The sequence below is a fragment of the Athene noctua genome, chromosome 38, assembly GCF_965140245.1.
Source record: "Athene noctua chromosome 38, bAthNoc1.hap1.1, whole genome shotgun sequence".
Classification (NCBI taxonomy): Eukaryota; Metazoa; Chordata; class Aves; order Strigiformes; family Strigidae; genus Athene; species Athene noctua.
In genome coordinates, this window is record NC_134074.1 from 644,658 (window position 1) to 663,648 (window position 18,991).

The 18,991-nt window shown below is 48.2% G+C and overlaps 1 gene segment (V, D, J or C); it reads right to left on the bottom strand.

Moving 5' to 3' along the window:
- Window positions 1–5,042: 5,042 nt before the first annotated feature.
- LOC141972974 (Ig mu chain C region membrane-bound form-like) lies at window positions 5,043–15,791 on the bottom strand. The segment is given in 7 exon segments: window positions 5,043–5,075; window positions 5,242–5,387; window positions 8,369–8,692; window positions 11,702–12,019; window positions 13,867–14,196; window positions 15,241–15,537; window positions 15,776–15,791. Coding segments are annotated over 7 exon segments (1,464 nt in total).
- Window positions 15,792–18,991: the final 3,200 nt, after the last annotated feature.

The following is an 18,991-nucleotide window of genomic DNA, read 5'->3' on the forward strand; positions in this document are numbered from 1 at the left end:
AAATTGGCAAAAAATTCTTTGAAATCGGTAAAAATTCTTTCAAACCGGCAAAACATCTTTGAAATTGGCAAAAATCCTTTCAAAATGGCAAAAATTCTTTGAAATTGGTAAAAAGTCTTTCAAAATGGCGAAAATCCTGTCAAATTGGTAAAAAAACTTGCAAAATGGCGAAAATTCTTGCAAAATTGTGAAAAAGTCTTGAAAATGGCAAAAATTCTTCTAAATTGGCAAAAAAAACTTTGAAATCGGTAAAAATTCCTTCAAAATGGTGAAAAATTCTTTCAAATTGGCAAAAATACTGTTAAATTGGTAAAAATTATTTCAAAATGGTGAAAATTCTTTCAAATTGGCAAAAATTCTTGCAAATTGGCAGGAATTCTTTCAAACTGGTGCCAAATTCTTGCAAAATGGTGAAAAAGTCTTGAAAATGGCAAAAAATCGTTCAAAGTGGCGAAAAATCCTTTCAAAATGGCAAAAATTCTTTGAAATTGGTAAAAATTCCTTCAAAATGGCGAAAAATCTTTCAAAATGGCGAAAATTTTTGCAAGTTGGCAGGAATTCTTTCAAACTGGTGCCAAATTCTTGCAAAATGGTGAAAAAGTCTTGAAAATGGCAAAAAATCGTTCAAAGTGGCGAAAAATCCTTTCAAAATGGCAAAAATTCTTTGAAATTGGTAAAAATTCCTTCAAAATGGCGAAAAATCTTTCAAAATGGCGAAAATTTTTGCAAGTTGGCAGGAATTCTTTCAAACTGGTGCCAAACTCTTGCAAAATGGTGAAAAAAGCCTGGAAAATGGCAAAAAATCGTTCGAATTGGCAAAAATCCTTTCAAAATGGCAAAAAGTCTTTGAAATTGGTAAAAATTCCTTCAAAATGGCGAAAAATCTTTCAAAATGGCGAAAATTTTTGCAAGTTGGCAGGAATTCTTTCAAACTGGTGCCAAACTCTTGCAAAATGGTGAAAAAAGCCTGGAAAATGGCCAAAATCATTTTAAATTGGCAAAAAATCTTTGAAATCGGTAAAAAATGCCTTCAAAATGGCGAAAAATCTTTCAAAGTGGCGACAAAGTCTTTCAAAATGGCGAAAACTCTTGCCAAATTGTGAAAAAGCCTTGAAAACGGCGAAAAATCTTTGAAATCGGCAAAAAAACTCTTTGAAAATGGCAAAAAATTCTTTCAAACCGGCAAAAAAAATCTTTGAAAATGACAAAAATCCCCGCAAAACGGATTTTTGCCCCTTTTTGGCCCCTTTTTGCCTCTTTTTCACCCCGCCTTCCCCCGCCGCTTGCCCCCTACAGGTGCCCCGAAGCCACCGAGCGTGCGGCTAGTGCCGGGCTCGCCCGTCGAGGCCTGTGGTGGCCACAACTTCACCCTCTTGTGCCTGGTGCGGGATTTCTACCCGCCGGAAATGGCCGTCTGGTGGCGCCGCGGCCTTCACGAGGAACCGCTTGACGAGGTGGCCACTTGCGACCACTGAGCCCGTCGTTGCTCTTTGGTTGCCACCTTAGACGTGCCGTGGGCCGAGTGGGCCGCGGGCAAGGCCTACGGTTGTTTGGCCGCTCACGTGGCCAGCGGCAAGATGGCGGACGTGACCTTCGACGTTCACGCCGGTAAGGTCGCCGACGAGGGCCGGGGCTCGTTAACGAGCGTTTCATTAGCCCGCTGACGTTGCCGCTTTCTGCCCCGCAGACCCCTGGGGTTGCGCTGGGCTACATTTGGTGCCTTGTGGCTACTTGGGCGACGGCGACGACCTGGAGGCGGAGGAGGAGGGGAGCGCCTGGGCCACCATCTCCACCTTCGTGGTCCTCTTCCTCCTCCTCGTCTTCTACAGCGGCTTCGTCACCTTCATCAAGGTAGCCACGCCTGGGTGGCCCAAGCTTAGGTTGGGTTGCCCAGCTGTGGGTTTAGTTGCCCAGCTGTGGGTTGGGTGGCCCAATCTTGGGTCGGTTGCCCTATCTCTGGTTGGGTTGTCCAGCTGTGGGTTGGTTGCCCAGTTGTGGGTTGGGTTGCCCAGTCTTGGGTTGGGTGGCCCAGCCGTGGGTTGGTCGCCCAGTTGTGGGTTTAGTTGCCCAATCTTAGGTCGGTTGCCCTATCTCTGGTTGGGTTGTCCAGCTGTGGGTTGGGTTGCCCAGTCTTGGGTTGGGTGGCCCAGCTGTGGGTTGGTCGCCCAGTTGTGGGTTTAGTTGCCCAATCTTGGGTCGGTTGCCCAATCTCTGGTTGGGTTGCCCAGCCGTGGGTTAGTTGCCCAGTTGTTGGTTGGGTTGCCCAGCCGTGGGTTGGGTGGCCCAGCCGTGGGTTGGTTGCCCAGCCATGGGTTTAGTTGCCCAATCTTAGGTTGGGTTGCCCAGCTGTGGGTTGGGTTGGCCAGCAGTGGGTGGAGTTGCCCAATCTTGGGTTGGTTGCCCAATCTTAAATTGGGTTGCCCAGCCATAGGTTGGTTGCCCAGCCATGGGTTTAGTTGCCCAATCTTAGGTTGGGTTGCCCAGCCGTGGTTGGTTGCCCAGCCGTGAGTTGGGTGGCCCAGTCTTGGGTTGGTTGCCCAGCTGTGGGTTTAGTTGCCCGGTCTTGGGTTGGTTGCCCACTCATAGGTTGGGTTGCCCAGCCGTGGCTTGGTCGCCCAGCCGTGGGTTAGTTGCCCAATCTCGGGTTGGCTTACCCCGCTGTGCATCAGGTTGCCCAATCTTGGCTCGGTTGCCCAGCCACGCGTTGGGTTGCCCAACTACGGTCTGACTTGCCCAACCTGGGCTTTCACTGCCCAGTCTTGGATTGAGGTTGCCCACCCATGGGTTTGGTTGCCCAATTTTGAGTTTCATTGCCTGGCCTTGGGTTACTTGCCAGGCCATGAGTTCGGTTGCCCAGCCTCGCCTTCACTTGCCCAATCTTGGGTTTGGTTGCCAAGCCATGACTCGTGTTGCCCAACCTCAACTCAGTTGCCCAACCACAGATTAAGTTGCCCACCCCCCTTTTTTTTTTTTTTTTTTTTTTTTTTCCCTCTTTCAGGTGAAATAACGCCCCCGTCTCCCTCCACCCTGCGAGAACCCCAAAACGGGCCAAAAAGCACCAAAAACGGTCAAAAACCAAAATTTAAAATTTATTAAAAAAAATTTCCTCATCTCCCCGCGGCGACGCAGCGGGAAATCGACAATAAAAGTTCCATTTTTCCTCGTTTTCGCCTCATTTTTTTTTCACATTTTTTTCTCACGGGAAAGCAGCCGAATGTTTTGGGGTGAAAAACGGTCATTTTGGGGTCGGTTGGGTTTTTTTTGGATGTTTTTGACCCGATGGTTTTGGTGGTGACTCAGAGGGAGAAACGCGGCTTCGATAAACAGGAAACATCTGGCTCCTCCCCCCTCCTCCTCCTCCAGATGTTCGCGGCCGAAACTCCCCAAAATGACTCAAACGGCCCCAAAAAAACTCCTCGAATGAAAAACGAGAGGAGAAATGAAACATTTGGGGCGAGTAAACAGGATTTTGGGGGAGGGTGACGGTTTGGGGACAAAAAGAGAGATTTTGGGGCCGCCGGCACGTAGACGCGGCGTGGAAGGGGGAAGGGAGGGGGGGGGAGAGGAGGGGGAATTGGGGGGAAATTGGGGGGTTTTGGGAAATTTGAGGGGAGGAGGGAAATGGGTTTGTTTCGGCAAAAAAAATGGGATTTTTGGAGATTGGGGGAAATTGGGGAAATGCAGAAATGTGAAATGGGCTCATTTTGGGGAAAAAATGGGATTTTTGGAGGCTGATAGAAAATGGGGAGAAACACCAAGACAAAATGGGCTCATTTGGGCAAAAAATGGGATTTTTGGAGATTGGGGGAAATTGGGGAAATGAAGAAATGTGAAATGGGCTCATTTCAGCAAAAAAAAGGGATTTTTGGAGATTGGGGGAAATTGGGAAAATACAGAAATGTGAAATGGGTGCATTTGGGCAAAAAATGGGATTTTTGGAGATTGGGGGAAATTGGGAAAGTGCAGAAACGTGAAATGGGCTCATTTGGGCAAAAAACGGGATTTTTGGAGGCTGACAGAAAATGGGGAGAAACACCAAGACAAAATGGGCTCAATTCGGCAAAAAATGGGATTTTTGGAGATTGGGGGAAATTGGGGAAATGCAGAAATGTGAAATGGGTGCATTTGGGCAAAAAATGGGATTTTTGGAGATTGGGGGAAATTGGGGAAATGCAGAAATGTGAAATGGGCTCATTTTGGGGAAAAAATGGGATTTTTGGAGGCTGATAGAAAATGGGGAGAAACACCAAGACAAAATGGGCTCATTTGGGCAAAAAATGGGATTTTTGGAGATTGGGGGAAATTGGGGAAATGCAGCAACACAAAATGGGCTCATTTCAGGCGAAAATGGGATTTTTTTTCAACCTGACAGAAAATGGGGTGAAGCACCAACACAAAATGGGCTCAATTTGGCAAAAAATGGGATTTTTGGAGATTGGGGGAAATTGGGGAAATGAAGAAATGTGAAATGGGCTCATTTCAGCAAAAAAAAGGGATTTTTGGAGATTGGGGGAAATTGGGAAAATACAGAAATGTGAAATGGGTGCATTTGGGCAAAAAATGGGATTTTTGGAGATTGGGGGAAATTGGGAAAGTGCAGAAACGTGAAATGGGCTCATTTGGGAAAAAAAAAGGGATTTTTGGAGGCTGACAGAAAATGGGGAGAAACACCAAGACAAAATGGGCTCAATTCGGCAAAAAATGGGATTTTTGCAGATTGGGGGAAATTGGGGAAATGCAGAAATGTGAAATGGGCTCATTTTGGGGAAAAATGGGATTTTTGGAGGCTGATAGAAAATGGGACAATGAACCTACACAAAATGGGCTCATTTCAGCAAAAAACGGGATTTTTGGAGATTGGGGGAAATTGGGAAAGTGCAGAAACGTAAAATGGGCTCAATTCGGCAAAAAATGGGATTTTTTTGCAGCCTGACAGAAAACCGTCAGACCCACACCCCCCCCTCAAACCGGGTTCATTTCAGCAGAAAACGGGGCTTTTTAAAATTTTTTTTTTTTTTTAATTTTTCCGTCAGTTTTTTTTTTCACCCGATGGCAACGGCCGGAACTTCTCGAATCTAAAAAAAAAAAAAAAAAAACAAAAAAAAAAAAACAAAAAACCACCAAAAACCCACAAACCAGCCCCAAAAGTCACCACCCGGCCTTTGTGTGGGGGTGTGGGGGTGTGTGTGGGGGGGAGCATTAATTAACACGCTTTAATTAATCCCCCCCCCGCGCCGTTACCTTGATGAGGGTGACCCCGGTGCCGTAGCAGAGGCTGAGGAGGAAGAGGAGGATGAAGGTCGCGGCCGTCCACCAATCAGCGGCGGCCTCCCCCACCTCAAGGGGAGGGGCCTCGCCCACCACCACCACGACACGGGCTGGGGAGAGAGGGAGGGGGAAGAGGTCAAAGGTGAAGGGGGGGGGAGGGGGGAGACACCCCCCCCCCCCCTGAGAACGCATGGTGAAAGGAGCGGGAAAAAAAAAAAAAATCGATTTTCACCCATTTTCTACCCAATTTCTGCCTCAAAATCTCCCTCAAGGAAAGAAATTTAAAGTATTTGGGGGGCAAGCAACAAAAAAACCCATTTTCAGCCATTTTCTACCCAATTTCTGCCTCAAAATCTGCTACAAGCAAAGGGGATGAAAGAGATTTCGGTGAAAACTACAAAAATCCCCATTTTTAGCCCATTTTCACCCATTTTCTACCCAATTTCTGCCTCAAAATCTCCCTCAAGGAAAGAAATTTAAAGTATTTGGGGGGCAAGCAACAAAAAAACCCATTTTCAGCCATTTTCTACCCAATTTCTGCCTCAAAATCTGCTACAAGCAAAGGGGATGAAAGAGATTTCGGTGAAAACTACAAAAATCCCCATTTTTAGCCCATTTTCACCCATTTTCTACCCAATTCCAGCCCCAAAATCTCCCTCAAGCAAAGAAAATGAAAGTATTTGGGGGGCAAGCAACAAAAAAACCCATTTTCACCCATTTTCTACCCAATTTCTGCCTCAAAATCTGCTACAAGCAAAGGGGATGAAAGAGATTTCGGTGAAAACTACAAAAATCCCCATTTTTAGCCCATTTTCACCCATTTTCTACCCAATTCCAGCCCCAAAATCTCCCTCAAGCAAAGAAAATGAAAGTATTTTGGGGGCAAGCAACAAAAAAACCCATTTTCAGCCATTTTCTACCCAATTTCTGCCCCAAAATCTCCCTCAAGCAAAGGGGATGAAAGAGTTTTTGGTGAAAACTACAAAAATCGCCATTTTAAACCCATTTTCACCCATTTTCTACCCAATTCCAGCCCCAAAATCTCCCTCAAGCAAAGAAATTTAAAGTACTTGGCGGTCAAGCAACAAAAAAAAAACATTTTCACCCATTTTCTACCCAATTTCTGCCTCAAAACCTCCCTCAAGCAAAGGGGAAGAAGAGTTTTTAGTGAAAGCTACAAAAATCGCCATTTTTATCCCATTTTCACCCATTTTCTACCCAATTCCAGCCCCAAAATCTCCCTCAAGCAAAGAAAATGAAAGTATTTGGGGGGCAAGCAACAAAAAAAACCATTTTCAGCCATTTTCTACCCAATTTCTGCCTCAAAATCTCCCTCAAGCAAAGGGGATGAAAGAGTTTTTGGTGAAAACTACAAAAATCGCCATTTTAAACCCATTTTCACCCATTTTCTACCCAATTCCAGCCCCAAAATCTCCCTCAAGCAAAGAAATTTAAATTATTTGGCGGTCAAGCAACAAAAATCCCATTTCCACCCGTTTTCCCCCCATTTTTCTACCCAATCCAAACTTTTCCTGGAGACAAATGTTCCATTATCACAAAAAACCCCATTTTCCCCTTTTTTCCACCCAATTCTCATCCCAGAATCTACGTTCACAAAGGCCGCAGCGATTTCTGCTACAAGCAGCCCCCAAAAAAAACATTTTCCTCTTTTTTTCCCCCATTTTTCTCCCCAATCCTTGCCCCAAACCTTCCCGCCGACCCAAAACGTGCAAAATTTTGGGGCGCAATTACCAAAAAACCCCCATTTCGCCCCAACTTTCAACCCAACCCCCCCATTCCAACCCTCCACCCCCATTTTTCCCTTAATCCCCTCCCCAAACCCCCCAATTTCCCTTTTTTTCCCCCAAAATAATGCCCCTACACCCCGCTTTCCCCCAACCCTCCTTTTTTTATCAAATCACGCTGATTTTTGCCGCCAAAACTCCCTTTTTTGACGCCTTTTCCCCCCTTCCCAAAATGGCCGCCCTTCCTAGCACCGCCGCCGCTTTCCAAAATGGCCGCCCTTCCTGGTTCCACCGCCGTCGCTTTCCAAAATGGCCGCCCTTCCTCGCACAGCCATTGCTTTTCAAAATGGCCGCCGTTCCCAGGACCTCTTCCAACGCTTGCCAAAATGGCCGTCCTTCCCGCTGCCGTCACCATCGCTTTCCAAAATGGCCGCCCTTCCCGGCGCCGCCATCCCTTTCCAAAATGGAGGCCCTTCCCGCCGCTGCCGCCGTCACTTTCCAAAATGGCCGCCCTTCCCTGCGCCACCGCCATTGCTTTCCAAAATGGCCGCCCTTCCTGGCAACGGGGCCATCGCTTTCCAAAATGGCCGCGCTTCCTGGCAACACTCCCGTCATTCTCCAAAATGGCCGCCCTTCCCGCCACCATCGCTTTCCAAAATGGCCGCCCTTCCCGCCGCCATGTCTTTCCAAAATGGCCGCCCTTCCTGGCACCAGGGCCATCGCTTTCCAAAATGGCCGCCCTTCCCGCCGCCATGCTTCCAAAATGGCCGCCCTTCCCGCCATCGCTCTCCAAAATGGCCGCCCTTCCCGCCGCCATGCTTCCAAAATGGCCGCCCTTCCCTTCCCGCCGCCATGTTTCCAAAATGGCCGCCCTTCCCGCCATCACTTTCCAAAATGGCCGCCCTTCCCGCCGCCATGCTTCCAAAATGGCCGCCCTTCCCGCCATCACTTTCCAAAATGGCCGCCCTTCCCGCCGCCATGTTTCCAAAATGGCCGCCCTTCCCTTCCCGCCGCCATGTTTCCAAAATGGCCGCCCTTCCCGCCACCATCACTCCCCAAAATGGCCGCCCTCCCCTTAAGCCCCTCCCCTTCCCGCCCTCTATGCTAATTACCCCATAACCCCGCCCCCTTTCCCCACCTTAACCCCCCCCCCCGGCTATTTTCCACCCGTTTTCCTCCATTTTTCCACCGATTTTCACCGGGTTTTTTTTATTCAGATGCTCCAGGACACCCCCGGGGCTTCGTCACGTGACCTCACACCTCACGTGACCCCCCCCACACCCCCAAAAAAAATCAATAACACGTCACGTCCGAGTCGCTCAGGATCACCGACACGTTGACGTTCGTCGCTTTCCCCGCGCTTTTATCCACCGTTTTCTGCACGAAGTTCAAGGGGATCCCCTCGTGGCCAATCACGCACGCAAAATGGTCGCCCCGTTGCCACGCGGCAACCGGCACCTCCAACATGCTGTAGACGCTAAAGGCGTCGCCATCTTGTTCGGGCCCGAAATTCCGGAAACTTCCCCTTGAAACCGGACGATCTTCTTGGGTCCAAAGGATCAAAATGGCGCTGGGACGGAAACCCTTGGCCAAACAGGTCAAAGTCGCCGTCTCCTGATTGGCCAGTTCTTCGGCGGGAGGCGGGAAGACGTAGACGGACGGAGGTTTCGCGGCGACGGCTGTGGGAAAAGGGGGCGGGGCGGGGGCGCGAGACAAAAGGTCACGGGCGGGGTCCAAAAGGGCAAACGGGCCCGTGATGGGACGATGGAGCTGGAGAGTAGGCCAAGCTCTACCGGTAGACTGGACTCTTCCAGTAGGCCAAGCTCTACCGGTAGACTAGACCCTTCCAGTAGGCCAAGCTCTTCCAGTAGGCCAAGCTCTACACGTAGACTAGACCCTTCCAGTAGACCAACGTCTACCAGTAGACTAGACTCTTTCAGTAGGCCAAGCTCTACCAGTAGGCCAAGCCCTACAGGTACACTAGACCCTTCCAGTTGACCAAACTCCACCAGTAGACTAAACTCTTCCAGTAGGCCAAGCTCTTCCGGTAGACTGGAGTCTTCCAGTAGGCCAAGCTCTACCAGTAGACTGGACCCTTCCAGTAGGCCAAGCTCTTCCAGTAGGCCAAGCCCTACAGGTACACTAGACCCTTCCAGTTGACCAAACTCCACCAGTAGACTAAACTCTTCCAGTAGGCCAAGCTCTACCGGTAGACTAGACTCTTCCAGTAGGCCAAGCTCTACCGGTAGACTAGACCCTTCCAGTAGGCCAAGCTCTTGAGTAGGCCAAGCTCTTCCAGTAGACTGGACCCTTCCAGTAGGCCAAGCTCTACAGGTACACTAGACCCTTCCAGTTGACCAAACTCCACCAGTAGACTAAACTCTTCCAGTAGGCCAAGCTCTACCAGTAGACTAGACTCTTCCAGTAGGCCAAGCTCTACCGGTAGACTAGACCCTTCCAGTAGACTGGACTCTTCCAGTAGGCCAAGCTCTACCGGTAGACTAGACCCTTCCAGTAGACTAGACCCTTCCAGTAGGCCAAGCTCTTGAGTAGGCCAAGCTCTTCCAGTAGACTGGACCCTTCCAGTAGGCCAAGCTCTACAGGTACACTAGACCCTTCCAGTTGACCAAACTCCACCAGTAGACTAAACTCTTCCAGTAGGCCAAGCTCTACCAGTAGACTAGACTCTTCCAGTAGGCCAAGCTCTACCGGTAGACTAGACCCTTCCAGTAGACTGGACTCTTCCAGTAGGCCAAGCTCTACCGGTAGACTAGACCCTTCCAGTAGACTAGACCCTTCCAGTAGGCCAAGCTCTTGAGTAGGCCAAGCTCTTCCAGTAGACTGGACCCTTCCAGTAGGCCAAGCTCTACCAGTAAGCCAAGCTCTACAGGTAGACTGCACCCTTCCCAGTAGCCCAGTTCCTCCCAGTAGCCCAGTTCCCCTCCCAGTAGCCCACTCCCTTCCCCCAAACCGCCCCACTCACCTCTCCCACTAGCCCCAACCCCTCCCAGTAAGCCCAGTCCCTCCCAATAAGCCCAGTGCCTCCCAGTAACCCCTCCCAGTGACCTCTCCCACTCAACAAATTCCTCCCAGTAGCCCAGTTCCCCTCCCAGTAGCCCAGTTCCTCTCCCAGTAGCCCACTCCCTTCCCCCAAACCGCCCCACTCACCTCTCCCACTAGCCCCAACCCCTCCCAGTAAGCCCAGTCCCTCCCAATAAGCCCAGTCCCTCCCAGTAACCCCTCCCAGTTGACCTCTCCCACTCAACAAATTCCTCCCAGTAGCCCAGTTCCTCTCCCAGTAGCCCACTCCCTTCCCCCAAACCGCCCCACTCACCTCTCCCAGTAGCCCAAACCCCTCCCAATAAGCCCAGTCCCTCCCAGTAACCCCTCCCAGTGACCTCTCCCACTCAACAAATTGCTCCCAGTAGCCCAGTTCCCCTCCCAGTAGCCCAGTTCCTCTCGCAGTAGCCCACTCCCTTCCCCCAAACCGCCCCACTCACCTCTCCCACTAGCCCCAACCCCTCCCAGTAAGCCCAGTCCCTCCCAATAAGCCCAGTGCCTCCCAGTAACCCCTCCCAGTTGACCTCTCCCACTCAACAAATTCCTCCCAGTAGCCCAGTTCCTCTCCCAGTAGCCCACTCCCTTCCCCCAAACCGCCCCACTCACCTCTCCCAGTAGCCCAAACCCCTCCCAATAAGCCCAGTCCCTCCCAGTAACCCCTCCCAGTTGACCTCTCCCACTCAACAAATTCCTCCCAGTAGCCCAGTTCCCCTTCCAGTAGCCCAGTTCCCCTCCCAGTAGCCCACTCCCTTCCCCCAAACCGCCCCACTCACCTCTCCCACTAGCCCCAACCCCTCCCAGTAAGCCCAGTCCCTCCCAATAAGCCCAGTCCCTCCCAGTAACCCCTCCCAGTGACCTCTCCCACTCAACAAATTCCTCCCAGTAGCCCAGTTCCCCTCCCAGTAGCCCAGTTCCTCTCCCAGTAGCCCACTCCCTTCCCCCAAACCGCCCCACTCACCTCTCCCACTAGCCCCAACCCCTCCCAGTAAGCCCAGTCCCTCCCAATAAGCCCAGTGCCTCCCAGTAACCCCTCCCAGTGACCTCTCCCACTCAACAAATTCCTCCCAGTAGCCCAGTTCCCCTCCCAGTAGCCCAGTTCCTCTCCCAGTAGCCCACTCCCTTCCCCCAAACCGCCCCACTCACCTCTCCCACTAGCCCCAACCCCTCCCAGTAAGCCCAGTCCCTCCCAATAAGCCCAGTCCCTCCCAGTAACCCCTCCCAGTGACCTCTCCCACTCAACAAATTCCTCCCAGTAGCCCAGTTCCTCTCCCAGTAGCCCACTCCCTTCCCCCAAACCGCCCCACTCACCTCTCCCAGTAGCCCAAACCCCTCCCAATAAGCCCAGTCCCTCCCAGTAACCCCTCCCAGTTGACCTCTCCCACTCAACAAATTCCTCCCAGTAGCCCAGTTCCTCCCAGTAGCCCAGTTCCCCTCCCAGTAGCCCACTCCCTTCCCCCAAACCGCCCCACTCACCTCTCCCACTAGCCCCAACCCCTCCCAGTAGCCCCAACGTCTCCCAACAAGCCCCCAAAAGATGCCCCACCCACCCCCCTTTACCCCCCCAACTCTATTTTTTGAGGCAAAAAGAGGCAAAAAAATTCAAATTTTGGGCAAGCCACGCCCCCTACCCGTGTCCTTCTTAATGGTCCGGACCACGGGCTCGCCCAGCTCGGGGATGGCTACCGTGCAGGTGAAAGTCTCGCCCGAATTCCATTCGTCGGCGCAAATTTTGAGGAGGCTGGTGAGGCGGTAGAGGCCGTTGGGCAACTCCTCGGCCGGGCCAGTAGCCACGTCCAGGGATTGGCCAGCGCTGCGGGTCCAGGAGAAGGCGACGCCTTTGGGGGATTTGAGGTTGGTGGCCACGCAAGCCACGGAGGCGTTGTGAGTGAGGAAAAGGTCTTCGAGGGAAGGGGGGGTGATGGTGACCTTCAGTTCCGGGAGGATGTCTGGGGGGGGGAAAGAAAATTTAAAAATAAATAAATAAATAAAAGAAATCAAAATGAAAAGGATTTAAAAAAAAAATTTAAAAAATTTTAAGAGAAAATTTGGAAAAACATTTAATTAAAAAAAAAAAAATTAATTAAAATTAAAAATTTAAAAAAATTTTTAAAATTTTAAAAGATTAAAATCTATTTTTTAAACTTTTTAAGAATTTTAAAAGATTTTTTAAAAATGTGAAAAAAATAAAAAATGTTTTTAAAAATTTAAAAAAAAATTTAAAAAAAATTTCAAAAATAAAAAATGTTTTTAAAAATTTAAAAAAAAAAATTTAAAAAATTTTTAAAAAATAAAAAATATTTTTAAAAATTAAAAAAAAAAATTTAAAAAATTTTTAAAAAATAAAAAATGTTTTTAAAAATTAAAAAAAAAAATTAAAAAAATTTTAAAAAGTAAAAAATGTTTTTAAAAATTTTTAAAAAAAAAAAATAAAAAATTTTTAAAAAATAAAAAATGTTTTTAAAAATTTAAAAAAGATAAAAAATATTTTAAAAAATTTTTTAAAAAATTAAAAAATTTAAAGAAAATAAAAAATGTTTTTATAAATTAAAAATATTAATTTAAAATTTAAAAAAATAAAAATATTTTTAAAAATTGAAAAAAAGTTAAAAATATCTTTAAAAATTTAAGAAAATAAAAAATATTTTTAAAACTTAAAAAAAAATATTTTTAAAACTTAAAAAAAAAATTTAAAGAAAAAAAAGTTTTTAAAAATTTTTAAAAAATGTTTTTAAAAATAAAAAAAAAATTAAAAATTTAAAAAAAAAAAATAAAAAAAATAAAAAATATATTTTAAAATTTAAAAAAATGTTTTTAAAAATTAAAAAAAATAAAAATATTTTTAAAAATTGAAAAAAATTTAAAATATCTTAAAAAATTTAAAAAAATAAAAAATATTTTTAAAACTTTAAAAAAATAAAAAATATTTTTAAAAATTAAAAAAAAATTTAAAAATTAAAAGTAAAAAATTTAAAAATGTTAAAAAAATCATAAATGTTTTTAAAAATTAAAAAAAATTAAAAATATTTTTATAAATTTAAAAAAATAAAATGTTTTTAAAAATTTTTTTTAAATTTTAAATATTTTTAAAAATTAAAAAAATAAAAAAAAAATTTAAAAATTTAAAAAATATCTTTTTAAAAATTAAAAAAATATATTTTTTAAAATTTTTTAAAAAGAAAAAATGTTTTTCAAATTTAAAAAAAAATAAAAAATATTTTTAAAAATTTTAAAAAAATGAAAACTCTTTTTAAAAATAAAAAAAAAATCAAAAAATAAAAAATATTTTTAAAAATTAAAAAAAATTTAAAATATCGTTAATTTTTTTTTTTAAATTGCAAAAAATTATTTTAAAATTTAAACCAAAAGGATTAAAATTTAAAAAATAAAAACTAAAAAAGATTTAAATACTTTAATATTTTATTTACTTAAATAAAAATTTTTTAAAAAAAAAATTAAATTTACTTAAATAAAAAAATTTTTTTAAAAAAATATTTTTAACTAAAATATTTAATTTAATTTAATTCAAATTTACTTCAATATTTCAAATTTTAAAAATTAAAACATAATTAATTTTTTTTTTTTTTTTTTTAAATTAAAAAAAGAAACGTGGCTAGCAGAACTCCCGGCCGGGCTACCAACATTTCCTCAGTTTCCCTGAGCCGCGTAAAAACCCAAAATCCCGCCGTTTCGCCCGGAGCCTTCGGGCCTCTTTACGATCCCCCGCCACACCCCCTCCTCCAGTCGCCCCGACTCGGTAGCCACCCGCTAGCCACGCCCCGCCCCGCCCCCTCACCCTCGCAGTAGGTGCTGACGTCGAGGACCACCGGCTCGTCCAATGACGGGTGAGTGACGCGACAGGAAAAGATGGCGCCCAGCTCCCAGCTCCGCCGGCTGACGTTGACTTGGCTACTAAAAGTCGCCCGGTTGCCCGAACACTGGTCACAAGCCGTTTCCACCGGTTGGAGGCCGCCATCTTCTTTGTGATTGACCAACCACTGGATGTGGGCGTTGGTAGCCCCGCCCCCCTCCACCAGGCAGAGGAGGAGAACTCTCTCGGGATTGGCTAGCTTGGGGTCGCTCAGTAGCCTGATGGCTACCGGAGGGGGAGGGCACACCGTGATGGCTATTGGGGGAAGGAAAAGGGTAAAGGGGTCAGAGGTGGCTACCGAGAGGGCGGGAAGGGCTTGGAGGTCGTATCAAGGTAGCCAGGTGGCCACCAAGAGGTGAAGGGGTTGAAGGGGCCACCAGCCCGCCCAAGGTGGCCACCAAGATGTCCTCAAAGACTTGGGCTAACACCCACCCGCCCAGGTGGCCACCAAGAGGTGAAGGGGTTGAAGGGGCCACCAGCCCGCCCAAGGTGGCCACCAAGATGTCTTCAAAGACTTGGGCTAACACCCACCTGCCCAGGTGGCCACCAAGAGGTGAAGGGATTGAAGGGGCCACCAGCCCGCCCAAGGTGGCCACCAAGATGTCTTCAAAGACTTGGGCTAACATCCACCTGCCCAGGTGGCCACCAAGAGGTGAAGGGATTGAAGGGGCCACCAGCCCGCCCAAGGTGGCCACCAAGATGTCCTCAAAGACTTGGGCTAACATCCACCCGCCCAGGTGGCCACCAAGAGGTGAAGGGATTGAAGGGGCCACCAGCCCACCCAGGTGGCCACCAAGACGTCTTCAAAGTCTTGGGCCAACACCGACTCATCTAGGTGGCCACCAAGAGGTGAAGGGCCATCAGCCCGCCCAGGTGGCCACCAAGATGTCCTCAAAGACTTGGGCTAACACCAGCTCATCCAGGTGGCCACCAAGACGTGAAGGCCTTGAAGGGCCACCAGCCTGCCCAGGTGGCCACCAAGATATTGTGAAAGTCTTGGGCCAACACCCACCGGCCCAGGTGGCCACCAAGTTGTCTTCAAAGTCTTGGGCCAACACCGACTCATCCAGGTGGCCACCAAGATGTGAAGGCCTTGAAGGGCCACCAGCCCACCCAGGTGGCCACCAAGACGTCTTCAAAGTCTTGGGCCAACACCCACCCACCCAGGTGGCCACCAAGACATGAAGGCCTTGACGGACCACCAGCCCACCCAGGTGGCCACCAAACCATCTCCCCAACCTCAACCAAACCCCAACCCCTCCCAGGTGGCCACCAAACCCCCCCCCTCCAGCTAGCCACCGCCCTCCTCACCGTTAAAATCCTCGGTGACTCCGGTGCCGGTGTCGTCGTGTTGCACCCGGCACTGGAAGTCGTTGCCCTTTAAGACGGAACTAGCCACGGTGACTTGTGAGCTGAGACTGTAGTAGCCACCGGAGTTTTGGACTAGCGGGAAGGTGGCGTTGGCTCCCGAGCCACTCGATAGCCACGTGACCGACGAGGGGAGGGGAAAAAAACCGCTGACTAAGCAGCCGAAGGCCACCTCGTCCCCGCAGTCGCACGGGAGCAGCCGGTAGACGGCGGGAGCTTGAGCCGGGACTAAAAAAAAAAAAAATTTAAAAAAAAAAAAAATCTGGTAGCCATTTCCCTCCATCAAGTGGCCCCTTAAAACCGAGCTTAAACCACCGGGGGGGAGGGGAGGGGAAATGGCGGCCACGCGATTAAACCCCGAAGAGGAAGTTCACGGCGGGGGCGACGGTTTTGCCTCCCCCCGGGGGGGGGTTTTTAGACCCAAAAATTAAGCCCCGCCCACCCCAACCCCACCCTGTGACGTCACGGCAAGTGTTGACCATATTTGGGGGGGTCTCCACCCACCCCACCCCTTTTTTTTTTTTTTTTTTTGCCCCCCCCCCCCCCTCTTTTCCCCAGCAGCCGGTGGCGGCTCGGTAGGTGAGTGGCTCGGCAAAGCCGGGCTTTAGGGTTGGGTTTAAGGCTTAAGCGCGGGTTTTGGGGGGGTCTCGGGTTTAGCGGGGGGAGGTGGGGGGGTTTTGGGGGCTGGGGTTGTGATTTAAACGCGGCTTAGCCGGGAAACAACGGACCCGGACTAGGCTGAGCGTCGTGGGAAAAGAGTAAAGCTGGGCTTTCCTAGGCGGGCTTGAAGGTGAGGACAGCTCAGAGCTGGGCTTTGTTAGAACAGCTGAAAGCTGAGCGTCTTTTCCTGAGCTTAAAGCTGGGCTTTGTTAGACAAGCTTAAAGCTGAGCATCTTCTGCACGGCTTAAAGCTGGGCTTTACTAAGTGAGCTTAAAGCTGGGCTTTGTTAGACAAGCTTAAAGCTGAGCATCGCTTTCACAGGTCAAGGCTGGGCTTTATTAGGCAGGCTTAAAGCTGAGCACAGCTCAAAGCTGGGCTTTGTTAGAACAGCTTAAAGCTGAGCATCTTTTACACAGCTTAAAGCTGGGCTTTACTAAGTGAGCCTAAAGCTGAGCATTTTTTTCACAGCTCAAGGCTGGGCTTTCCTAGGCAGGCTTAAAGCTGAGCACAGCTCAAAGCTGGGCTTTGTTAGAACAGCTTAAAGCTGAGCACCTTTTGCACAGCTTAAAGCTGGGCTTTACTAAGCAAGCTTAAAGCTGAGCATTTTTTTTCACAAGTCTAGGCTGGGCTTTCTTAGGCAGGCTTGAAGGTGAGGACAGCTCAAAGCTGGGCTTTGTTAGAACAGCTTAAAGCTGAGCGTGTTTTACTGAGCATAAAGCTGGGCTTTGTTAGACAAGCTTAAAGCTGAGCACCTCTTGCACAACTCAAGGCTGGGCTTTACTAAGCGAGCCTAAAGCTGAGCATTGTTTTCACTGGTCAAAGCTGAGCTTTTCTAGACGAGCTTAAAGCTGAGCACCTCTTGCACAGCTTAAAGCTGAGCTTTACTAAGCGAGTCTAAAGCTGAGCATTTTTAAGTCTAGGCTGGGCTTTCTTAGGCGGGCTTGAAGGTGAGGACAGCTCAGACCTGGGCTTTGTTAGAACAGCTTAAAGCTGAGCGTCTTTTACTGAGCTTAAAGCTGGGCTTTTCTAGACAAGCTTAAAGCTGAGCATCTTCTGCACAGCTTAAAGCTGGGCTTTACTAAGTGAGCCTAAAGCTGAGCATTTTTTTCACAGCTCAAGTCTGGGCTTTCCTAGGTGGGCTTAAAGCTGAGCACAGCTCAAAGCTGGGCTTTGTTAGAACAGCTTAAAGCTGAGCATCTTTTATTGAGCTTAAAGCTGGGCTTTACTAAGCGAGCCTAAAGCCGAGCATTTTTTTCACAGGTCAAGTCTGGGCTTTCCCAGCTAAGATCAAAGCTGAGCTTTTCCTAGAAAAGCTTGAACCTAAGAACGACCTGGGCATCTCAAAGCTGAGCTTTTCTAGACAAGCTCAACCCCGAGCGCGGCTGGCACGGCTCAAAGCCGGGCTTTACCTCGGGAGCCTCAAATCTGAGCTGGCGCAGCGTAAAGCTGAGACTTGCTTGCAAAGCTTGAAACTGAGCTTTCTAAGAACAGCTCAAAGCTGAGCTTCCCTAGATAATATCGGAGCCGAGCTTTGCTGGGTAATGTCAGAGCTGAGCTTTGCTAGGCCAGCCCTGAGCTGAGCTTTGCTGGGTAATGTCAGAGCTGAGCTTTGCTAGGACAGCCCTGAGCTGAGCTTTGCTGGGTAATATCAGAGCTGAGCTTTGCCAGGACAGCTCTGAGCTGAGCTTTGCTAGGACAGCCCTGAGCTGAGCTTTGCTGGGTAATGTCAGAGCTGAGCTTTGCTAGGCCAGCCCTGAGCTGAGCTTTGCGGAATAATATCAGAGCTGAGCTTTGCTAGGCCAGCCCTGAGCTGAGCTTTGCTGGGTAATGTCAGAGCTGAGCTTTGCCAGGACAGCTCTGAGCTGAGCTTTGCTAGGACAGCCCTGAGCTGAGCTTTGCTGGGTAATATCAGAGCTGAGCTTTGCTAGGCCAGCCCTGAGCTGAGCTTTGCTGGGTAATGTCAGAGCTGAGCTTTGCTAGGACAGCCCTGAGCTGAGCTTTGCTGGGTAATATCAGAGCTGAGCTTTGCCAGGACAGCTCTGAGCTGAGCTTTGCTAGGACAGCCCTGAGCTGAGCTTTGCTGGGTAATATCAGAGCTGAGCTTTGCTAGGACAGCCCTGAGCTGAGCTTTGCGGAATAATATCAGAGCTGAGCTTTGCTAGGACAGCCCTGAGCTGAGCTTTGCTGGGTAATGTCAGAGCTGAGCTTTGCCAGGACAGCCCTGAGCTGAGCTTTGCGGGGTAATATCAGAGCTGAGCTTTGCTAGGACAGCCCTGAGCTGAGCTTTGCAGGGTAATGTCAGAGCTGAGCTTTGCCAGGACAGCTCTGAGCTGAGCTTTGCTAGGACAGCCCTGAGCTGAGCTTTGCTGGGTAATGTCAGAGCCGAGCTTTGCTAGGACAGCTCTGAGCTGAGCTTTGCTGGGTAATGTCAGAGCTGAGCTTTGCTAGGACAGCTCTGAGCTGAGCTTTGCTAGGACAGCCCTGAGCTGAGCTTTGCTGGGTAATATCAGAGCTGAGCTTTGCTAGGACAGCCCTGAGCTGAGCTTTGCGGAATAATATCAGAGCTGAGCTTTGCTAGGACAGCCCTGAGCTGAGCTTTGCTGGGTAATGTCAGAGCTGAGCTTTGCCAGGACAGCCCTGAGCTGAGCTTTGCGGGGTAATATCAGAGCTGAGCTTTGCTAGGACAGCCCTGAGCTGAGCTTTGCAGGGTAATGTCAGAGCTGAGCTTTGCCAGGACAGCTCTGAGCTGAGCTTTGCTAGGACAGCCCTGAGCTGAGCTTTGCTGGGTAATGTCAGAGCCGAGCTTTGCTAGGACAGCCCTGAGCTGAGCTTTGCTGGGTAATATCAGAGCTGAGCTTTGCCAGGACAGCCCTGAGCTGAGCTTTGCGGGGTAATATCAGAGCTGAGCTTTGCTAGGACAGCCCTGAGCTGAGCTTTGCAGGGTAATGTCAGAGCCGAGCTTTGCTAGGACAGCTCTGAGCTGAGCTTTGCTGGGTAATATCAGAGCTGAGCTTTGCTAGG